This window comes from Clarias gariepinus, chromosome 12 (genome assembly GCF_024256425.1).
Source record: "Clarias gariepinus isolate MV-2021 ecotype Netherlands chromosome 12, CGAR_prim_01v2, whole genome shotgun sequence".
In the NCBI taxonomy this organism is placed as follows: Eukaryota; Metazoa; Chordata; class Actinopteri; order Siluriformes; family Clariidae; genus Clarias; species Clarias gariepinus.
The window spans coordinates 29,581,992-29,607,566 of record NC_071111.1 but is presented as its reverse complement, the minus strand read 5'-3'; the positions used below and the strand labels follow the sequence as shown (position 1 = coordinate 29,607,566).

Genomic DNA, 25,575 nt, shown 5'->3' with positions numbered 1-25,575 from the left:
GCTCAAGGGCCCAACAGTGGCAACTTGGTGGTTGTGGGGTTTGACCCTGGGATCTTCCGAACCGTAGTCCAATGCCTTAACCACTGAGCTACCCCTGTCCCCACTTATGTTACTATAGAGAACCTCAAATGAGTTTAATTTGTGTTTTTGTACAATAGTCAGATTATCACCGTAAATAACTGCGATCCAGGAGGACTAGCTTCATTTAGAGCTACATACTCGTCCTGTTTAATCCAGGTTTCTGTTAAACAGAGTAAATCAAACTCCTGATCTGTGATAGTTTCATTAACAATAACTGCTTTAGATGTGAGAGATCTAATATTTAACAGTCCTAGCTTCAGATCAGAGGTGCTGTCTGTGTATTCAGTGTGATCTAAATTTGTGGTATCTATGTTAATTAAATTACTAAAACAGACTTTCTGGGTCTTTCTAAAGTTTTGCTTAGCTTGGGGAACAGACACAGTATGTTTAATATGATGAACCCTGAGTGACGACTCTATGCAGCTAGCAGACGGTTGGTTTAGCCTGTCTGTCTGCTCCCTGGCCTGGGCTCTGGATTGTCACCGATTTAACTGGGCCTCTTCTGAGACTATGAGCTATAGTACAGGAAATGAGAGCAGCACCTTCCCGAGTGGGATGGACACCGTCCCGCCCTAACAGGCCAGGTTTGCCCTTAAAGGTCTTCGAATTGTCTATAAAGCCCACATTATTTTTGGAGCACCACCTGGACATCCAGCGGTTCAGCGACTATAACCAGCTGTAAGCTATGTCGCCACGTCTCATTGGGATGGGACCAGAGCATATTATCTACTCGTATCTGAAGAGTAAAATGAAGTATATAAAAATACTAAACAGTCTTTAGTGTAGACGGCACTGTTTGTCAGAGAGCCCTAGCCCTGAAACCCCAAAGCATTTTTAGCCATTCTTTGCATTATTGTTTTAATAAATATACTGTATATGAGTCAGGATTGTGCAATATAGAATTAATTCTTTCAGCACAATATAATCTTCAATACAAAGAACTCAATGTAAATTTAATTTTAACTAACTATACACACATGACTAAGCAAAAATTGTAAAAAAGATCATATAGGCAAGAAATGGAACAGATTTATAAGATCACGTGTGACCATAATAATAATAATAATAAGAAGAAGAAGAACGCATACATTAACTATACAGTCTTAAATAAAGTGACCCGTGATGAAAACCCTCTCTGTCAGCAAACATACATTTTACATCAAGGACATAATATATATCAATATGTGCATTTTTTTTTTGTTCTACATTTTTTTATTGTCATTCCAGTTGTAATAAAATGTACATTTTCTAAAAGTAATGATGAGTTTAATTTTACATATCAGAAAACCCAAATGCACAGTTTACAAGCTCTGTATACTTGATGTGGGAAACACTGCTTTAGGGGAAACAAAAATCTGTTTATTCTGTGAGTGAATGTTCTTTCAGTGTCTCTGTCTAGTTGTTATAAACAGGGTCGCCGAAAGCAGCTGTAGACATGACGAGCAGGATTAAAACCATGCAGTTTTCCTCAATAGTTATTTCACTAAGATCCTAAAACAGTTTCGTATTATTTAACATTTTGTCATGAAGTTTCTGAATAAACCCACTGACTCAAACACGTTCCTACAGTAACACAGAGCTGAAGGTGAGAACAGGATCAGTAGGTGTGTGTATGAAAGGAGATCACAGTGCACCATCACTACTGTATGTTTAATATACAGATATAATTAAAATAATGTCGTTTTTGATTAGGTGCTAATTTACACCTGGTTTAGAGACGAGGACAAAATAACCAAACTGATGAGTGTTAATCTCACACACTTTATTATATGAATATGTAACCAGACACACTTCTGATTTTTCCACACTTTTTGTCAGATCCTTTTAAAAATGCACTAAAAGCTCAGCACCTCTGATCCTCTGTTTTCATCTCATTCTCCTGTAGAACTTTTATTCTCTGTAAAGTTAAACCTGCAGAAGCTGATGAACTCAATTTGTAGTTGTGACACTCAGTTTAGTAATTTTAATTACATTGTTAATTAGAATAATCCTGTGATATTAAATCTCCATGTCATTGTGAATAATGAGCTCATTTTACAAACTCGTGATCTTTAAAGTAAGTCTTAAACCAAGATAATCTATTGATGAAGTGTGTGTCATTGTGTCTCTACAGGTTGCAGTGGTGTGGTGTCTCAGATGAAGGCTGTGTTGCTCTGACTTCAGCTCTGAGATTAAACCCCTCACACCTGAGAGACCTGGATCTGTCCTATAATTATGTAGGAGACTCAGGAGTGAAGCGTCTCTCTGCTCTTAAGGATGATGAACATTACAAACTACAGACACTGACGTAAGTAAAAACCTCTTTTAATTAATGTTGCAACCGTAGAAGAATGATCTGTTAATCCCTTTAACATTAATTTGTACATTTCTCTCAAGATATCAGATTAGTAAATAAAACCTTTATTGACATTAATAATAATTTATTGCCAAAAAAATATCTTTAAATCTTCAACATCTTTCGGAATGTCACTATATTTTATATAATCAGATTTTTTCCATTGGTTTAAAAGGTGTTTTATTTTCAGTAAAGTGTTGATATAAAATTCATGTGAAGTCAGAAGACAGGGAGTCAGACTGAGTCTACAAAATGTCACAAATGAGTTGATAAGAGTGATTGTAAATGAACACATTATTAAAACCTGAAAGGGTCGTAGTGAACCAACATCTTTGAGAAATAAATGCAGCCAGAAAAATATTTTGAATGAGTGTGTTGGGAGATCACTTAAACACGTAGTGAAAACACTCACTCATCGTCTTTACCGCTTTATCCTGTATTCAGGGTCATGAGGGGCCTGGAGCCTATCCCAAGAGATTTAGGGCACGAGGCGGGGAACACCCTGGACAGGGTACCAATCCTTCGCAGGGCACACACACTCACACACTCAATCACACACTATGTTAGCCTAATCTTCTAGATTAATAATCTAGTAATAAGTAATAATCTAATCTAGGTCTTTGAACTGTGGGAGGAAACCAGAGTACCTGGAGGAAACTCATCAAGCACATGGAGAACATGCAAACTCCATGCACACAGACGTGAATCGACCCTGGCTGGGAATCGAACCCAGACCCTGCAAGGCGACAGTGCTTAACCACTACACCACCGTGCAGCCCTTAGTGAAAACAAATTATTAAAAACAATAGTAGAACCCGCAGCTATGTTTATTAGTGAGAGCAAGAACATGTTCACACACACAATGTGAGGACAACCCAAGGGATTGGGACTAAACAGCTGTGTAGCCTTAAGAGATCAGGGAGGCTAATCAGAAAAAAAGGCTTCAAGTTATAATCTGGGTTTCAGGACTCAACTTTTAAAAGAATGTTCTGGGAGCATAAAGAATCATTTTTAAACATAAACTAAACACCACATTGTGTATTATAATCAAAGCTAAAGGCACTTAAGCAAAAATAATGGATTATACAAATTCTTTTATATATATATAGTCATTTGTCTATTGAATTTCTTCAATAGTTTTGTCACTAAGATAAAACAAAATGGTTTTGGATTATTCAACATTTTGTTATAAATAAAGAATACCTATAAATAATCTCACTGACTCAAACACAGTCAGACAGAAACACAGAGCTGAAGGTGAGAACAGGATCAACAGGTGTGTGTGTATGAGAGGAGATCACAGTGCAGGTTTACAATTAAAATAATGTACATAAAATATCACAACTGCAAAGAAATCAGTCCAGACTGGTGAGTCAAAAGTAGCTCAAGTTCTCATGAACACTGGGGACCTGGGACCTGCTCCACTTTAAAGTAAGTCTTAAACCAAAATAATCTGTTGATGAAGTGTGTGTCATTGTGTCTCTACAGGTTGGAGCGTTGTGGTGTTCCAGGTGAAGGCTGTGTTGCTCTGAATTCAGCTCTGAGATTAAAACTCTCAGACCTGAGAGACCTGGATCTGTCAGGGAATAAACTAGGAGACTCAGACGTGAAGTGTCTCTCTGTTCTACTGGAGAATCCTCACTGTAAACTGGAGAGACTGAAGTAAGATTCTATTTTAAGAACATAAATTAGAATAAAAAGTCTGATTACTGACAGTCTGATCTTCTCAATAAAGTGTGTGAATGCTGTTAGATTTTGTTACAAAGACTGTATAGTCCCCACAGAGAGAAATCAGTCCACACTGGTGAGTCAGAAGTAGCTCTCATGAAAACTGGGGACCTGGCACCTGCTCCCAACACACACGGTGCTAATGTACACCTGGTTTAGAGAGGAGGACAAAATAACATGTAAAACTGACGTGTTAATCTCACACACCTTAATAAATTAGGCAGAATCAACAATAAGGACTATAAAGCACCAACATCCAGTATGATGAATGCGGACATGTCTTTGGCTTCGAGGCTGCAGCTAAAGACGATAGCGATGCTAATGCTAGCGGTGCTAACGGCTGCAGACAGGAAGACACGGCCAGCACCGGAAACGCGTTCATCATCTCCGAGCATGACGTGAGAAGAGCCTTCAGAAGAGTGAACACCAGGAAATCAGCAGGAATTTCTTCCATAATTTCTTCTTTACCGGACACACTTGACCCATTACAGTTCGCTTACCGTCCAAATCGTTCAACTGACGATGCCATCTCTCACCTCCTCCACACATCACTCACTCACCTGGACACTAGGAGGGGGAATTATGTTAAAATGCTTTTTATCGACTACAGCTCAGCATTTAACACCATAATTCTCTCTACACTCACCACCAAGCTGGAGCACCTGGGACTCAATTTATCTCTGTGCCAGTGGATCTCTAATTTCCTAACTGGCAGACCACAACTAGTAAGGATGGGTGGACATGTCTCATCCCTCACTCAGCACTGGAGCCCCCCAGGGTTGTGTTCTAAGTCTCCTGCTGTACTTCACACTGCTGATGACACCGTCGTGGTGAGCCTGATCTCTGACAACAACGAGTCGGCATACCTGAAGGAGATTAGGAATCCGGAGAACTGGCGCCACAGGAACAACCTCCTTCTAAACGTCAGTAAGACAAAGGAGTTGATAGTGGACTTCAGCACTAAGTAGGAGAGAAACTACCAGACCCCAGTCATCAACGAGAGCCCAGTGGAGAGACTGGACAGCTTCAAATACCTCGGTGTTCACATCACGCAGGACCTGTCATGTGCCAGTCACATCAACACTGTGGTGAAAAGGCCCGGCAGCATCTCTACCACCTCAGATGCTTAAGAGACTTCAGAATGCCCTCCAAGGTGCTCAGGAACTTTTACTCCTGCACCATAGTGAGCATCCTGACGGGAAACATGTCAATCTGGTTCGGGAACAGCACCATGCAGGACAGACAAGCTCCACAGAGGGTGGTGCGCTCGGCTGAGTGCATTATCCGCTCCGAGCTCCCTGACCTGCACTTGATCCACAGTAAGCGGTGCTGGACCAAGGCCAGGAAGATCGTAAAGGACCTCAGCCATCCCAGCAATGGACTGTTCTCTCTGTTGCGGTGAGGAAAGCGATTCCGCTCCCTGAAGGCCATCACAGAGAGACTGAGGAGGAGCTTCTTCCCGCAGGTGATACGGTCTCTCAACCAGATTAACACACAGGATAAACAATCTCTGCGTCTTTGCACATTGCACAATTCACAGTTATGGACATTATACAGGACTAAACCACTCTGCATGTTGTACACTACACTGTAATGGACACTCATGCACAGTTGCACTTTTTTTTTATATATTTCTTATAAATTTTCTTAAAGTTTTTTATATTTTGTTCTATTTATCTCTTGTTAACTGTTTTTACATTTTAAGGTCACTGGCGGTCGTCTAAGCATTTCACTGCATATCGTACTGTTTATGACTGTATGTGACAAATAATATTTGAATTTAAATATGTAACCAGACACACTTTAAAATGCACAAAAGTCTCAGCACCTCTGATTTTCTGTTTTTATATCATTTTCCTATAAAATTTTTATTTTCAGTAAAGTTAAGTCTGCAGAAGCTGATGAACCTAATAAATGAACAATTGTTGCACTCCATGTGTTTAATAATTTAGGAAAAAATAATTTACCAACAAATTATCACCAAGTGTTCTGGATTAAAATAGACATGAATGTTAATTTTCTTTAAAATACGTTTCCGTTTTTCTTTAAAATACGACTTTGACTTCTTTGATTCTGCAATAAAATAATTCTGTACACAATAGATAAGAGAAACTAAATATAACTCTCAGTATGATTATTTTATTTACATTGTTAATTAGATTTGTTAATCAAATGATATTAAATCTTCATGTCAATTAATGACCTCATTTTACAAATACATCATTTTTAAAGTAAGTCTTAAACCAAGATAAGAATCTGTTGTTGAAGTCTGTGTCATTGTGTCTCTACAGGTTGTATAATTGTGGTGTCTCAGATAAAGGCTGTGCTGCTCTGACTTCAGCTCTGAGATCAAACCCCTCACACCTGAGAGACCTGGATCTGTCCTGTAATGATGTAGGAGACTCAGGAGTGAAGTGTCTCTCTGATCTACTGGAGAATCCTCTCTGTAAACTGGAGATAATAAAGTAAGAGCACATTTTAAAATATTAATAATCGAACTGTCTAATGATCCACCAGGTCATAATAATAAACACATTGTGTATTAATTAAACACAGACACATTTGTTCTGGTCAATACTGAATAAATCATTGTGTTAATTCTGATAGATTCTGTTGAGAATGTAAGTGAAAGACATTCTAATGACTTGGTGTGTGTTCCTCAGTCCACAACAAATAAGTCATTAACACATCACTTATCTCTTTACATAAATGTTGAAAAAGTTTAAGACTGATCATTTATTCAATTCAATTTAATTTTATTTGTATAGCGCTTTTAACAATTGTCATTGTCGCAAAGTAACTTTTCTTGTTAAGTTTCCTGATAAAGCAGTGTGTGTGTGTGTGTGTGTGTGTGTGTGTGTGTGTGTGTGTGTGTGTGTATAATAAAAATGTCCAGGATTGAGTGGAGAGGGACACAGATGATCTTATACACAGAGACACGTTTATGACATGAATATGGCCGTGAAAAAACTTACATTCAGGATCAAACAGTGCAGACAGGAACCAGTGCACGATGGAAAAAGGGTGTTATGTTTGTAAAAGCCGACTCTTACACCCTACACACAGTCATACATCTCTGTGTTACACTCGAAAAGCAGCTCCAGTTTAACTGAAGACACAAGTGAACATCACACACCTGCATTTCCACACACACACACACACACACCCTGTGAGCAGCAGTGGGAACACACTCCTGTCCCCCGAGGTCAGTCCATGTGCTGCTTGTACACAGTCACAGGTGCAGACAGAGACTTATCGTGTGTCCATCCACTTTAAACATCAGCTGGAGCAAAAAACAATCTTTAAAACACACACATTCTCTGTCTGAGTCAGTGTTGTTCTGAGGAAAAGCTAAACTCCTCCCACTTTCCAGAACATTCTGTAGAGCGCAACATCTTCCAAACGCTCAGAAAACTCAATCTGTGTGTGTGTGTGTGTGTGTGAGTGTGTGTGTGTGTGTGTGTGTGTGTGTGTGTGTGTGTGTGTGTGTGAGTGTGTGTGTCTGTGTGTGTGTGTGTGTGTGTGAGTCTGTGTGTGTGTGTGTGTGTGTGTGTGTGTGTGTGTGTGTGTGTTAGGGGTGTGGTCATTAGATTGTACCTCTCCTTGGATTCATACGGATTAAATAAACTGAGAATATTTATTTTTGACTAAAGTTTAATTTAAAATTAGACACTTTTAAGTAAATCTTTCTATAGATATATTTCTCGTGTGTGTGTGTGTGTGCAGTATTTGTAGAGTTTGAGTTCATTTTAGCGACGTGTTTCAGAAAGATATTGGTGGAGACTGAGACGACTGAAAGCGAATCCTGTTTATTTTATTTTTACAAAAGCACAAGGTTTAGTGGATATTGTAAGTGACATCAATAAAAGTCGACCCTTTACAGATTTAAATGATGTACTAAACTTATTTATACAATCAAAAATAATGGATTGTTTTTATGGTTCCCAGAAAGAAATGCAAGTGGAAGCCCTGCTGTCTGATAACAGAAATCTTTTACTAAATCATAATAAACCCCTTTTTCACTAGTCGGCCCTAATGTTAGTCCCTTTTATTTTTTCCCAGAATCAGTTGTGGGTCAGTTGGAGTGAACGGTGTGTCAGCTCTGGTGTCACTGTTCAGCTCAGAATCCTCAGGACTGAGAGAAGTGCATCTGACCCTGGAAACACTCGATCTGTCCGGGAATAAAGTGGAAGACTCAGTAGTGAAGGATCTCTCTGTTGTACTGGCGAATCCTCACTTTAAAGTGAAGAATTTGAGGTAAGATCATCTCTCTGAGAGTCACATGACCTGCTCCTCAGTAACACACATTCTCTAACAGTGAGACTGAAGCAGAGGTTTTAGGTTCAACATCACTCACACCTAGATTTCCCCCATGGGCCAGTTGACGCTGCTTACTATTTGATTTGGAGAAAATGTTCAGAACGACCCTCTTGCTCGCCTTCCCACTTTATTTAGGACAGTTTCACATATTAACCTTAAAAATAGCTTTGGACATTTTAGCTTTGAAGAGTTTTGGGACTAAACCGTTTCGATCATCTAACATAGCAGGAATTATTTATTGTTGCACTCTCTGGTATCACCCAAATATGCGTTGGTTCTCTTCTAAGTCTGGTTCCTCTTAATGGTTTCTTCCTCATGCCATCTCGGGGAGCTTTGTCCTCACCACAGTCACCTCTGTCTTGCATCCAAATGTATAAATTGGGGGGAAAAACGCTGTAAAAAAATAAAAAATACTGTATATCCATTTCTAAAATGAAATATTTTAAAAGGATCTTAAAAACTAATTTTTAAAACACTTTTTTAAAAAGTAAATCCTAAGCCAATATAAACATCTGTTGATGAAGAGTGTGTCATTGTGTTTCTCTACAGGTTGCATGATTGTGGTGTCTCAGATGAAGGCTGTGCTGCTCTGATTTCATCTCTGAGATCAAACCCCTCACACCTGAGAGACCTGGATCTGTCGAAGAATAATGTAGGAGACTCAGGAATGAAGTCTCTTTCCACTGTCCTGGAGAATCCTCTCTGTAAACCGCATAGTCTGTGGTAAGATCATCATACTCACATTCATGCCTGAATCTCTAGTGTGAAAGGAGCCTCTCTCTGACTAACTATGACGACATAACTGAAAGGGATTTAAATTCGTGTCTGCGCTTTTGTATGATAGTCAGATTATCATTGTGAATAACTGCGACGCCTCCTCCTCTACCAGTTAGCCGAGGCTGGTGTATGTAGCTGTATCCAGGAGGACTAGCTTCATTTAGAGCTACATACTTATTCTCATTAATCCAGGTTTCTGTTAAACAGAGTAAATCAAACTCCTGATCTGTGATAGTTTCATTAACAATAACTGCTTTAGATGTGAGAGATCTAATATTTAACAGTCCTAGCTTCAGATCAGAGGTGCTGCCTGTGTATTCAGTGTGATCTGAATTTGTGGTATCTATGTTAATTAAATTACTAAAACAGACTTTCTGGGTCTTTCTAAAGTTTTGCTTAGCTCGGGGAACAGACACAGTATGTTTAATATGATGAACCCTGAGTGACGACTCTATGCAGCTAGCAGACGGTTGGTTTAGCATGTCTGTCTGCTCCCTGGCCTGGGCTCTGGATTGTAACTGATTTAAATGGGCCTCTTCTGAGACTATGAGCTATACTACAGGAAATGAGAGCAGCACCTTCCCGAGTGGGATGGACACCGTCCCGCCCTAACAGGCCAGCTTTGCCCTTAAAGGTCTTCCAGTTATCTATAAAGCCCACTTTATTTCCACCTGGACATCCAGCGGTTCAGCGACCATAACCTGCTGTAAGCTGTCACCACATAACATTGGGATGGGGCCAGAGACATTGGACATCAGACATCACCTTCGCTAATTTAAACACCTCTAAAAAGTTACTCTTACTAACCTCTGATTGGCGAAGGTGTATATCAGTAGCTCCTGAATGTATCACTATCTTGGAGAGCCTATGCTGTCCTAGAGCCCTAAGATTACCTGCTAAAGATGTGGCCATTAAGACTGCGTGTGTTTTCCCGCGAGATGCTGCAATTTAGCGCGCCGCGTGCCGCGACTTGCCGTACGCAACATGAATTTAAATAAATGTGTTGTGCTTCACTGAATATCCGCCAGATGGCGCATGGAAGGACTTTATCTAAAAGCCGGACCAAGTACTGTACAAGAAGAACTGTGTATAATTACTTAGTCTAAAACAATATTGTTTCCAATTCTGAAGCAAACATGAATTTTATTTTGTTTTACAACAGATCTTTCATGATGATTGTGTGTATATGTGCTTCATATTATTTTCATAATAATGAAATGAGATGCTTTAAAATTCCTAATAAGTTTCTCATATAGTTTTTGTAATGTCTTAACAGGGACAAAACAGTGAAAGACATGGCAATGTCTCGGTTTACATGGTGTTGAAATTAATTTAATTTCCTGATAGTAGGCTATCTGATAGTCTTAACTGTCTTAACTGCGAATGTCCTGATTCGTGAATATGCCAACATGTCTTATTTAAAACGTAAAAATGTGTCAACATCATCAGAAGACATGAATAAACTATATATATATTATATTATTAATTAAATATTATTTTATGAACACGAAGTTCTTCAGGCTTTTTATAATAATCATATTTCCTGTGAAAAACAATACAGAACAGCGCACCTTATTTGCTTTCAAACATTTACAAAATCATAACCTTTTTTTATTATTGTGAGTGCGCTTAAATAAAAGTTGAGTCTTATAAAGGCATGTAGTCTTATATAGTTTTATTATATAGTTTTTGCACATTAATCAGAGTCCTCATCTGTTACATTTTTGAGGAAAATAGTTTTTTTAGCCTGTTACGGCGTGCGCCTAAATCAATATCGCTCCTCACTTACTAGTTAGGCGTCCTCCCCTTCAGATATGCGAAGCAGCGGGCCTGTGGAATTAGGCACTAATGGTGAAGTAAAATACTCGGTGTTTGTTGGGTTACAGTGGATTTTACTACGTGGTGTGAGTGAGACGCGTGCACAACAACGCGGAAGTGCGGCATGCAGCGCAAGCGGATGGAGGCAGGAGCTGCTGTCCGCCGATGGCTGTCGTACTCGTATTTTATAGCGCGGGGTGCAAACCCGGGATCATTAGCAAGGATAGCTCACCAGCCGTGCCTAATTCCGTCATGTCATGTGGGCATTATAAGATTTGTATTGTAAACTTCTAACTAAAAAGTGGCAGCTGGCACGCCTAAAAATAGACGCAGGTTAATTTTTTTATAGTCTAAATTAAAATCCTCCTCTTTGTGCCTCCTATTCCTATTAATCCTAAGTTGTTGTTCTTTTAGTGTCACTGCACTTTACAATGCCAGACAACATTTAAATGCAAATTATTCACTCTCTCCAAGCATTTCACTACATATCGTACTGTGTATGACTGTGTATGTGACAAATAAAATTTGAATTTGAACTTTATAAAAGCAAGGCGCAGAGTTTAGTCCGAGGTCCAGGAAGTAAGTGATGTGGTGGAGAATAGGCAGTGGCGGTTGTACACTGAACTGCTCTCCGGGTGAGACTCCCTCTCGGCGCCCCCGTCAGCGCCACTTCTAACCTACAGTATCGTGAATGAAAGTGAGATAGGGGATTACAGTAACTGTGGGTGCGCTTACCTCAAAGCGCGCTGTCGCGTTGTATTCAATGAATAGACTAAAACAAAATCATGTTAGCTTTAGCACTGGAAACAATATTGTATTAGGCTAACTTTATTAAAGATTATACACTTTTGTATTCTTTGTCCACACACGTGGGCATCTTAAAATTTTTAGATATTGATCCTTTCTCGATGCAGCGAATTTTCTGAGCAAATTAATAATAATTTACATGAATGAAAAGCAGGAAGAAGAAAAGTTTACGCGAAAATAAGAAAAAACTTTAGAGGTAAATGAAATGCTTCAAATAAACAGATTCTGCCTATAACAGGTCAGGGACAGTAAGGCTGGATCCAGCAGCGCACCACATCCCACTGGCTCATTAAAGTGGAGATAAATTTTTAAAACTACTTACTAGTATAAAAATATAACACAATACAAAAACGTAAAACAAAGTTTCACCGAACGTATATTGGGTCATATTTGTATAACAAAGGAAAGAATAATAAGACAAACAACATATAAAACTACAATATTTTCAGTGTCCAGTAGCACCAGTCATACAGAGAGCCAGGAGGCTTATAAACAGTTTGAAAGCAAAATGAGACATTTTGTCAGTATTGAGATTTTTTACATTTATGTATTTCAAAAGATGCAAAACAATACTGCCAAAATGTATCATTTACATGCTGTTAGAAAATATTCTTTGCATTGTCTTTTATTGAGTCACAAGGGTGTTAAAAAGCTATTCATCATTCAAAGATATCCATATCAGTGTAGTTAGTATGATTTTGTAAGTGCTATTACTCCACCTGGCAGAGTTTAACCCCAGTGGAACAATCTGACTACATGTGCAGTACCATAAAAAAAGTATTTGCCCCTTTCTTTTTTTGTTTTTGCATATTTGTCACTCTTGTATGGAATTTCACCTAAACACTTTATAAGGAAAGGACAGATTGGCCTTTTTGTGAGTTATCATGAACATTTTGCATTTCGGAGGCATCATCTTGAGCCAATGTATTATGGTGTGGGCTGCTGTGGGCCAGAAGGTCAGGGCCACTTTTTGGTCCCAGTCCGCCCCTGAATAATGAGAAAGCGCAGTCAAAGCCCGGGGATTCTGTGTTCTGCGGGGGCCAGTCGTGAATAGCTGACACTCAGTGACAGCCAATGAAATTGAAGCATTTCTGCGGCTTTCCACGTGGTGTGGCGTTGCTTAAATAATAGTATAAAATCGTCCAGACCCTGCGAATCCCGCTCTGGGTAAAAATGTAATAAATGTGAATCCTTTGTTTTACACTTTTTGCTTATGATTATCATTAAATTATAGCAACTGTGAGGTGAATGCTAATGTGTTTTATAGCTTAATAAAAAAAATCTCAATTGCAAACATGCATTTAGTACTGAAGCATAACTTAATGATATAATGGCATGGTTATATCGGGGGGCATTTTAGCGCATGACACCAGCACTGGGAATCGAACCCGGGCCTTCCGCATGGCAGGCGAATCACCCACCACTGAGCCACCAGTGCCCATGTATACTTAAAGCGCATAAAAACAATATAACAATAAGGCTAACGTGTCATACATCTTTGTAGTCCTTTTGCACACACGCGCGGGTGCGTTACAATAATAATAATAATACATTCGGAGAACTACTAATAATAATAATTATAATCCTAAAGTCACGGGATTCCTTTTCTCAAAATGTGCGTTTTTAAAGGCCAGGTCTGTATGTCCGGTGCTTTGGTGTTGGGTAATTAAATTAAGTAATTTATCTAACACCTAACCACTGCTGCTGAACCCCTAAAGGTCTGGCTAATTTTATGTGCCTCAGTAAGAGTCTCCTATAACCAGAGCTCTTTCAGGTTTCACAAGGTGGGGAATCACTGAGGAGAGAAAACCTGTTGGACACGTGAAGTGTGGAGGAGGTGTGCTCCGGTGGGCTAGCCTTAGCGTTAGCTTTGACTGAGCGAGTATGCCGCCGAGTCGTCACCCACTTGGCCCGCTGTAAGAGCTCTAATGCCGGAGTCGGGGGCTGGCATTCTTCATCTGTGGCACCCAGACTTTCTACTACAGGAGTAGAGTCTGCAAATCATGCCGGAAAAGTGTGCATTTCAGACACCAGTGTTCATGAAGGGATAACAATCTGACAAGGTGTGAATGTTGTGTGTACAATGAGTGTGTAAGAACGCTGCTCAGCAGGAGGGAATGTAGTGGGTGCAGTAACATCATGTCAGCTTCATGAATGAACAGTGCTAGTGTAATCTTCCTAAAGACACTAGGGTTAGGATTAGGGTTAAGGTTAGGGAATTTTTGTGAATGAATTTTTTTTACTCACACTGATGCTCTCAGTACTTTAACTAGGAAAGTACAAAGTAGCTCTTTTTCTCTTATGCAAAACTCGTCTATGCAATTAAGAAAATTTTATTTTAGTGTAAATCAGCACTGGTCAAACATGTTTGGTTTAGAACACTGGTGTACAATCAGGTTTAAGGATTTTGGAACAAAGTTAATTTTCACACACACACGCACTCTCTCTCTCACACACACACACACACACAAACACACACGATATGAGGTCATAAATAATGGAACAAACGGCTGAAAAGTAATTACATGGACAGGTGCAGCCGGTTCCCTCATTACTCCATGATTAATTAAGCAGATAAAAAGCCTGTAGGCGGTTCTGAGTGTTACATGTGCATTTGGTAGCTGTTCATTCAAACCCTCAACATGAAAAGCCTGTCCAAGTGATGAGGTCATCATTAGTCTAAAAAAAAACAATGTACCTGTCACAGAGAGCTTTGGGAGTGGCTAATATAAAATGATTCATGTTCATGGTGAAGAAGAACCTCCTGGGTCAACCTGGGCTTCACAGCTGTGCTCAAGGTTCTGTACAGTGACATTGAGAGTGCAATGAAAGCTAACAGTGGTTTATGTGAACCTTTTAAAGTCTATAGGGGTATTAGTCAGAGCTGGTCTGTCCAGCATGCTATACTTACTAGCCATAGGAACTTTGCTGTTTAAGATAAGAAGTAAAATCTTTGGTCCATCAATACCAAGCTTCTAAACAACTTAGCATGAAGACACTTAAAGTGAGAGTCTTAAATATCTGGGAGTGGACCTAGGGGACATTAACCATGTGAAAAAGAACTGAGAAGGCAAGATTAGAGAATTGAAGAAAGTTGAACAAATAAATAAATAGAAATGGCTTGTTCAAAAAAGTCATACAAAGGAAGAACTTTGGTTATAAATCATTGCTATGGTACAAACTAGGCTGCATTAATCCACTTCCCAAACTAGTAGCGGCTCTACAGACCATGTTAGTGGATTTATACTTGTAGAGTGTTTTATACTTACTTTAATTTCTTCACCTGGAGGACATACTGTAGCAGCAGGGATAGGGGCGCGTACCTAGGGAGCCTATGGAGTGAACGAGGAGTGACAACATGTTGAGACGCACGCCCATTAAAGACGCATGCAGATGTTTTCAAAGTAACGTAATTAATAATCTGATTACTTTTTACATGTAATAATCAGTAACGTAATCAAAGTACAATTTTAAAGTAGTAATTAGTAATTTGCAGTAGATTACTTTTTTAAATAACTTCCCCAACACTGGAGACTAAAATAAAACTCTCTTTGTCTTGCTCTGATTAAAGGTCATAGTCAGTCTGTTCCCTGTTTTAGCTTCAGCTGCTGATGGTTTAATATCACACACAACAGATGAGAGAAACTAATTAAACTGTCAGTCTAAATAATAAACTCATTTTACATTCACACTATCTTCAAAGTAAATCTGAAAGCAAGATGAAAAAGTTTATGGAGTGTGTTGTTGTGTCTACAGGTTGGAGTCGTGTGGTGTCTCAGTTGAAGGCTGTGCTGCTCTGACTTCAGCTCTGAGATCAAACCCCTCACACCTGAGAGACCTGGATCTGTCCTGTAATCATGTAGGAGACTCAGGAATGAAGTGTCTCTCTGCTCTACTGGAGAATCCTCTCTGTAAACTGGAGATACTGGGGTAAGATTATATTATATATATTAAACCAGTAATACCAAAACATGATCTAATCCACCTCCAGGTCATAATAATAAACGATCAGGGAAAAAATCTCGATCTTGATTGATGTATAGACGCATCTCATTTCTGACGGAGATTCACGTGCATGTGTTTCCCTGCATTCAGATCACACTGTAATTTCCAATCAGATGCTAGAGGAGGGACAGTACCAGCCAATCAGAAGCTGGAGGGGGTACATGCTGACAACCTGTTTCTGATTGGCTCCTTTTCATGCTCTCCGTGTCCCTCAGTGCGCACGCGTCAAACTCTTACACTTTCTTCTCTTCTTTCGTTTAGCAGCGAGTATAGACTTTATCACTGCATGTGTTAGTTTATCTTTTTTTTTATCAGAATAAGGTAAATATCTCGCATGCACACACACACACACACAAACATATATACTACTGTGTGAATAAAGACAGGTGTGTACAGTACAGTACAGTTGTAATTGGGATATAACTTACTGTTTTAGTAAAATAAACCTGACGTGTTGATTCTAGCTGTTACACAGAGACTATAAGAACAGAGTGAAAGACACATAGAGGGATACTAAGAGTATGTTAAGACTGAGCAATAAAACATTTAACAAAAAAAAATTCTATACTGTAAACACTATATTTAATTGTAAACTACCCAACAATCTCTGTGCCATTAACTTTATGCTGATACAAATAATAATGATATAAAATAACGCATGTGATGATGAAGTAGTTGGTAGTTGTGCTGTAGTTGGCTGAAAAACACACCTGTTCTATTTATTTTAATTTATTATTGTTAACATTCTATTTATGGTCGACGGCTTTTAAGTTATTCACTTTAAGATTCTAAAATAAAGAAAAATCTTTTCTTTTTTTGTTCTTGTTTGTTAAGAGTTAAAGTTCTGTGTAGAGACACTTTTTTTTTTTTTTTTACTTGAGTGCAACAAATGTTTTGGTTTAAAAAAATGAGAATCACGTGGATCACAATTCGAGTTAAGAAAAATCCTGAATCCCATTTTAGCCTCCCTATTCCTCAGTCCACAACAAGACAAACTGTCTACAACCAGAGCAAAATCAGAGCTGCTCCTCTGCCTGAGATCAAAAGAGTGAAGTGTGTCATTGTGTCTCTACAGGTTGGAGTCGTGTGGTGTCTCAGATGAAGGCTGTGCTGCTCTGACTTCAGCTCTGAGATCAAACCCCTCACACCTGAGAGACCTGGATCTGTCCCATAATCATGTAGGAGACTCAGGAGTGAAGCGTCTCTGTGCTGTACTGGAGAATCCTCTCTGTAAACTGGAGACACTGAGGTAAGATCATCTCTCTAAGAGTCACATGACCTGCTCCTGAGTAAGACACATTCTCTAATAGTGAGACTGAAGCAGAAGTTTTAGGTTCATCATCAATGTCCTGAGGAGGAAGATTGTTTCTTTTCACTCCACACTGATGGTTTCCTACAGCAAAATGTTGTTGCTCAGAATGAGCTTTTTCTTGTCTCATGATACAGAATTGTGCTGTCTCATTACAAGCTCGACTTTGTCCTTTCTATTTCTTCTAAAGCTGACTTAGGAGAAACAAAGAGACATAACTGAGACACAACCTGAGGTATACTTAAGAAACATTTGAGAAATCTGAGATGTACATAAGAAACAGAACTGCATTTAAAGGAGAAGCAAATGAGCCATATATAAGATCGTAATGAGATTAAAGTCAGATATAAACGAGATGTATGAAGCACAAATAATAAATATTATAGTTTTATTGAACATAATAAAACTCCTCAGTTAACAGCATACAGTGTAGTAAATTTACACAATACAACTACAACGTTATTTTATTTATATAGCGCTTTTAATAACGGTCATAAAGCAGCTTTACAGAAACCATGGGGGCAATAAATAAGGAATAAACTTTTTAAAAAAATTGATGAATCAAAATATATTCAGTAAAGTGAGTAAAGTCACCGACCACTACTTCTGACGTCCTGAGTGGTTCACACACTCCGCCCTGGCACAACACGCTGCCCTTGCAACTGCTAAAGTGTCCCGTGAAGAACTTCAAAAATGGCTTTGTGCCCCTGCTATTTGTAAGACATTCAACACAATTACTGCAGTGTCTCTTGGGACATAAAGCTCAAATCTTACATTCTTGTTGGAAATCATGGACGCCGTGTTCTCCGGGCTAAAGAGGAGGGAGACCTTCCAGTTTGTCATCCCTGTTCAGTTCAAAAGCCAGCATCTCTGATGGTATGGGGTGCATAAGTGCATTCAGTGTGGGCAGATTGCATGTTTTAAAAGGCATTATGAAGGCTGAAAGGTATATCAAAGTTTAAGACTATGTCTGTTTTTATTTTTGCACTACAATGTAAAAGCACATAGTGCAGCTACAGTATTACAACAGTATGGCTGCATCAGGTCTCAAAAAAAAAAACTGTCTACAACCAGCCATCAACCTTGAAATTGGCTCATTCAGTGCATGAAACATTTTCACCTGTCGAGTTATCCATGTTCTACTGTGTGTAAAACACTGGTCCACGGGATCCAAAAGGGTAGTTTTCCATTCCATTCCATTCCAAAAACCATCTCGACTTTTCCGGAACTCGGGTTGTAGAACAGGTTTTATGCCGAATGCTCTTCCTGCCGCAACCCTCCCATTATATCCGGGCTTAAGACCAGCACTGCATCCAGGGCTGGGGTTTGGGGTTTGGCTGGGAATTAAAAACCCAGGCCTTCCGCATGGCAGATGAGAAACCTACCACTGATGATTAAAATGATAAAGTTTTTTTTCCAAAGAATGCATTAAATATATAATGGCAGTAAAAGTGTATTTCAAACTATGATGGTTGAACTTGAACCCTGACCTTCCAATCAGTAACTGTTTGAGCCACCACTGCCCCATTATCCCCCAGTGGGGTTTAACTTGTTTCCTCTTTATTATAAAACAACGATGCTTTAGTTCTTTAATTAGTCTAGTCTTCTAACCTGTTTGTTCTTACACTCCGCTCATACAAAACTGTTTCCAAAGCATTAATTTTGCACAGATATTAACCACTAACGTCATTAGAGATGAGAAAAAAAAATCAATTCAGTTACGTATCATGATTCTTTTATGCAGCAATTCATATACGTATCGCCATGCTGACTGCCAAATCGATTTATTGTAAATACTTTGTTTTTAAATATATATATATATATATATATATATGTTTGCATTTGAGTCGGTAATATGTTGCAGTTCCGCTATAATCCTACAGATGGTGCCCTCAACTATTCACACATTGGCAGGCAGCAGAGTTCATGTGTAGTAGGAACAAATTATTCACCGAGTTTGTTTAGAATTGTAAGAAAATCCTTATATCGAATAATGATGTTTATAAAAACCAATCCCAATCAGCACCTGGGTATGGTGATATCCTCTCAGCTGGTCCCTGGTGATTCCCTTCCCTAACAGTCATGCTTGTCTTCACGTAGCTGGTGTTCTGTCGAAACATGCTACTCGCTGAAGGACGCCACAAAAATAATCCTATTTCCCGTCACAACATTGTTTTTCCAACTTTTATGCGCAACACTATATGTTTATGTTTTTGTACAATATTTCGACAAAAACTCCAGAACAACACAAACCTGTTGTACAACAGCAATGCATTCTGGGACTCTGCTGAGAGATCCATCAGTGATCCCTTAGGATTTAAAATCCCTGAAATGCTCCTCTCTCCTATGAAACTTCACTGGAACTCTGACGTCAGCGTGACACTCCAGTATAACTGCTCTCGTACGGCCAGAATAATAGAAACACACTAACACATTAGCACCAGAATGACTATAAACAAACCTTAAATATTTCAACAGGCACCCGTTTGTGTTTCAGACTGGAGGTAGACCTTAAAACTATGTGAACGGACAAAATGTAAAATTTGTAAATAAATTCTAATAGTAACATTGACTAAGGTACTGAGCGGGAAAATATATACACATCTTGAATGTGTGATCTTGCTCATTATGCTTAATATGTGCATAATCCAGATGATTAAGACTAATCAATGAAATGACATTGATATTCTGTATATTCTGTATATTGTAATGATATTTGTACAGAATGTAAAGTAAGTGTCCAATTTGACAGTTTAATTTTAATAAATGAATTATTAAGATGTACACGTGTGTAAAAGGTTAGCCGTGGTGATCAACTAGGGACACCTGGGTGGACTGTATGATGTGACTGGTGGTTGGATTATTTTAGAATAAAGAAGCTAGATTTCAAATTGAAATCTTTTTACAAAGCAATTTGGGCACTTTATTAAGGCAGTAAGTTAAAATAATTTTCCCACGGGTGTGAGATATACCTGTGGTCGTAGCCAGCGGGGCCGTGTTACCTGCAGCACAAAAGTGGTCTATTATACACAACTAACAACAAATATATATGACATTTAACACAATATGTAGATTTATTTTATTTTCTATTAATTTCACATTTCAGAGATCCAACCTACTAACCCTCCTCATATATGATGAAGTATATAAAAATACTAAACAGTCTTTAGTGTAGATGGCACTGTTTGTCAGAGAGCCCTAGCCCTGAAACCCCAAAGCATTTTTAGCCATTCTTTGCATTATTATGTTTTAATAAATATACTGTATATGAGTCAGGATTGTGCAATATAGAGTGACATTTTATATAATCTTCAATAACTCAATTGCATTTAATTTTAACTAACTATACACACACGACTAAGCAAGAAATTTAAAAAGGATCATATAGGCAAGAAATAGAACAGATTTATAAGATCACGTGTGACCATAATAATAATAATAAGAAGAAGAACGCATACATTAACTATACAGTCTTAAATAAAGTGACCTGTGATAAAAACCCTCTCTGTCAGCAAACATACATTTTACATCAAGGACATAATATCAATATGTGTTTGTTTTTTAGTTCTACATTTTTGTATTGTCATTCCAGTTGTAATAAAATGTACATTTTCTAAAAGTAATGATGAGTTTAATTCTACATATCAGAAAACCCAAATGCACAGTTTACAAGCACTGTATACTTGATGTGGGAAACACTGCTTTAGGGGAAACAAAAATCTGTTTATTCTGTGAGTGAATGTTCTTTCAGTGTCTCTGTCTAGTTGTTATAAACAGGGTCGCTGAAAGCAGCTGTAGACATGACGAGCAGGATTAAAACCATGCAGTTTTCCTCAATAGTTATTTCACTAAGATCCTAAAACAGTTTCGTATTATTTACCATTTTGTCATGAAGTTTATGAATAAACCCACTGACTCAAACACGTTCCTACAGTAACACAGAGCTGAAGGTGAGAACAGGATCAGTAGGTGTGTGTATGAAAGGAGATCACAGTGCACCATCACTACTGTATGTTTAATATACAGATATAATTAAAATAATGTCGTTTTTGATTAGGTGCTAATTTACACCTGGTTTAGAGAGGAGGACGAAATAACAAAACTGATGAGTGTTAATCTCACACACTTTATTATATGAATATGTAACCAGACACACTTCTGATTTTTCCACAGTTTTTGTCAGATCCTTTTTAAAATGCACAAAAAGCTCAGCACCTCTGATCCTCTGTTTTCATCTCATTCTCCTGTAGAACTTTTATTCTCTGTAAAGTTAAACCTGCAGAAGCTGATGAACTTAATTTGTAGTTGTGACACTCAGTTTAGTAATTTTAATTACATATCAGGTGATATTAAATCCCCATGTCATTGTGAATAATGAGCTCATTTTACAAACTCATCATCTTTAAACTAAGTCTTAAACCAAGATAAACATTTGTTGAATTGTGTGTCATTACAGGTTGTATAATTGTGATGTCTCAGATGAAGTCTGTGCTGCTCTGACTTCAGCTCTGAGATCAAACCCCTCACACCTGAGAGACCTGGATCTGTCCTGTAATAATGTAGGAGACTCAGGAGTGAAGTGTCTCTCTGATCTACTGGAGAATCCTCTCTGTAAACTGGAGACACTGAAGTAAGATCACATTTTACACCATTAATAGTAAATAATAATAAATTAAAGCTTTCAGTGTTTGTGATCTCTGACCTGAGTGATCTGATGAATCCAGATTGACCCTATATGTCTCACGACAAAAGAAGTACAACAAGGCGTAAGATACTCAACCTTACAGAATGTGATTTCTTTGTATTAATAAGTTAGACAGAGAGTTCTGTCGTACAAAAAGACGAGCAGACGTGCACTACCGCTTAAAAGGTTGGGGTCATTTGCTTATTTTTATTTGTTTTTGTTTTGAAATTTATTTTCTTGATTCTTCAACAATACTGGGGATTTTAAACGAAATAACGCATATGGAATTAGGTAATTATGTAACTGCACCAGTCGGTTGTTATTTAAGGACATGAAGGTCAGCTGTTCTGGAAGAGTTCTTACAAGAACAGTATTGTGTTGAGTGCGTTTGTAAAACCCATCAAGCTCCATGATGAAACTGTCTCTCATGAAGATCTTCCCAGGAAAACAAGACCAAAACTGAGCTCTGCTGCAGAGGAGACGTTCATTTAGAGTCACCAGCCTCAGAAATCACCAATTAACAACCAGCACCTCAGATTAGAGCCGTTATGAAGCTTTACAGAGCAGAAGGAGCAGATATACATCTCAATATCAACTGTTCAGAGGAGATTATTGTTTATTTTGGATAAACGCCTTCAGTATTGTTTTACAGTGTAGAAAGACGTAAATATTAGGACTGGCCATGAAATTTGAAAATCCCAAACTTAGAGCGGTAGTGTACATGGGCTGCAACCTGAAATAATATCACTGATTACATTAAAGCTGATCAGATTATTTTTAGCTTTAACCTTTTAAACTATTTCTACAAACTCTTTACCCGTCAACGACGTGTACTAATGCAAGTCATGTATAGTGTCCACAGTACAAGCCTCTGGAGACAGTGTTATGATCTGGGGTTGTTTCAGTCGCTCAGGTCTAGACTCAGCAACGTTATGGAGCAATAAAATGAAGTCAGCTGATGACCTGAATGTACTGAATCACCAGGTTATCACATCTACGGAGTTTTTTCTTCCACTCACTGACTCAAATACATTCACCCAGTAACACATGGGGATCACAGTGCGTGTTCATTACTGTATGTTATAACAAACCAATATAAATTAAAATAATTACATAAAAATGTTCAAACTGCAATCTCACGCAGAGAACTCAGTCCACACTGGTGAGTTAAAAGAAGCTCAAGGTCTCAATAAAAACTCTTATTTATCATTAGTCACCAAGTGGTTTAAAACAGACATGAGGATTATTATTATTATTATTATTATTATTATTATTATTATTATTTTATGAATCCTTTACACTTTTTTTATCTTTTCATTCATGCTAGTACAGCAAGTCCCCGACTGCTGAGTTAGGAATTTTCACAGATACAAACGTCAAATTACAAACATTCGTAAATACGAACAAATTGCAAAAGTAGCTCAAGTGTCTGCTGGACATCGTCACAGTTTTGCTGCTGTGTGCTTACTGTACAGTGCAATAGACAACAGGCAATAAACCCATTCATTGGTATTTTACAAAAAACACTGTAGTGCAACATATATTAATATATACAATATTTTCAGTATGTAAGTTAATGTATAAAATTGGTGCGGGAGAAATAAGTCGGCCTCACCGGTTTCAATGGGATAGAAAATGTCAGTCCTGTAAAGCTGAAACTCCTTCAGAAACTCCTCAAAAAGAGTTCAGTCTGAAACAGCTTTAAGGCAAAATGGTGTCCGTTCAAGTGCGTAGTTAAACACCATGTAGCGTTGTCCACCCCAACATCTTCCCATGATCCCTTTAAACAAGGTCAGCTGACCACACTGCATCACCGGGATTCCCCTTGCGATTTGGAGACGCAGTCTTGCGAGAGTTTAATGCGGAACCAAAACACCAAACCTGTGTGTTTTGTTGTTTTATGCTTTACGTTGTTTATTTGTGTCAAAGGTGTATAAGGCTCACTTTCAGATTTATGACCAATTCCGAATTACAAACATTCTCCCAGAACAGAACTCGTTTAGTCGGGTTTGTTTTTATACTTTTTTTTTCTTACTTATACTTACTTGATTCTACAATAAAATAAATCTGTATGATCATTTTATTCACATTGTTTATCAGAATAATCAGGTGATATTAAATCCCCATGTCACTGTGAATAATGAGCTCATTTTACAAACATCATCTTTGTAACTCTTAAACCAAGTAACTGACTCTTAAACCAAGATAAACTCTGGTGATTAAGAGTGTGTCCTTGTGTCTTTACAGTTTGTATGAGTGTGGTGTCTCAGATGAAGGCTGTGTTGCTCTGACTTCAGCTCTGGGATCAAACCCCTCACACCTGAGAGACCTAAATCTGTCCTGGAATAATGTAGGAGACTTAGGAGTGAAGTGTCTTAGTGCTGTACTGGAGAATCCTCTCTGTAAACTGGAGAGACTGAAGTAAGATAATAATAATTCTGGTCATAATAAACCAAAAAACACATTGTGTATAAATAAAACACCGACACATTTGTTCTGGTCAATACTGAATAAATCATTTAAACATTCACAGTCTGCGCTTTAAAAAGTACATGAACCAGTGAGATAACAACTTCTCCAAAAGATAATTAGAGTCTTTACAAGAAAGTGTGTGAATGCTGTTAGATTTTGTTGAGACTGTAAGTGAGAGAAATTCTAATGACTTGGTGTGTGTTCCTCAGTCCACAACAAGACAAACTGTCTACAACCAGAGCAAAATCAGAGCTGCTCCTCTGCCTGAGATCAAAAGAGTGAAGAGTGTCATTGTGTCTCTACAGGTTGGAGTCGTGTGATGTCTCAGATGAAGGCTGTGCTGCTCTGACTTCAGCTCTGAGATCAAACCCCTCACACCTGAGAGACCTGGATCTGTCCTATAATAATGTAGGAGACTCAGGAGTGAAGCGTCTCTCTGCTCTTAAGGATGATGAACATTACAAACTACAGACACTGACGTAAGTAAAGACCTTTTTAGAGAAATGTTAAAGTAAACATTTAACCTCATTATCATGAGTCTGTACGTTTCCCTTTAGTTCCAATAAATATAAAATTAAAAGGTTATAAAATAAAATCAGCTGTAGAAAACATCACTTGTCTTTGATGCTGTTTTGTCTTCAGTAAAGTGTATTGATATACAATTGATGTTACGGGAGTCGGTCAGAGTCTACAAAATGTCACAAATGAGTAACAATCTCTGCTTTACCCTGTTTCTGATCAACAGTACACTTTCTTCTCAATTCTCATAAAAGTTTATTACAATGATAATTTCTAAGAATGTCACATTGAGCTGTAATAAGTCAAACTGGAGGTGATGATGTTTCCCTTGGAGATGAGATGATTACATGCTGATGATCATGAAGGACAACAGATCAGCTTGTGGATAATAATTCATGTTTTTTTCTTTTAGTTTCCATCGATGATAAACATCTGTGTCAGTGTGATGAAGACTCTGGTGTTTCTGTATTTCCATGTTGAAGAACATTTAGGAGATATAACACATTAAACAGACTCCAGAAACATGAGGAGTGTATAAGTGTATAATGGTCTCTGATCCCTGGATTAGATTCCCAGACCTCAATCCCATAAAACACCTGGAAGATTATCTGGAACAGCATGTCAAAAACCACATTATCTTCAACTGGACTGAATATGAACGTGTATGGTTGTTCTCACAAGGATTTCTTCCCAAATAACTCACAGCTGGATGGAGCATTG

General features: G+C 38.3%; 1 protein-coding gene across 1 annotated transcript in view; it reads left to right on the top strand.

Moving 5' to 3' along the window:
- The window catches only part of LOC128534130 (NACHT, LRR and PYD domains-containing protein 12-like), a gene marked incomplete at its 3' end in the record, with an annotated part of 189,959 nt that overhangs the window by 15,900 nt on the left and 148,484 nt on the right, over nucleotides 1-25,575 (top strand). The window contains exon 4 of the mRNA XM_053508428.1: nucleotides 6,436-6,609. Within this exon, the coding sequence (XP_053364403.1) occupies nucleotides 6,436-6,609 (174 nt within the window). The remainder of the gene's footprint in view (nucleotides 1-6,435; nucleotides 6,610-25,575) is intronic.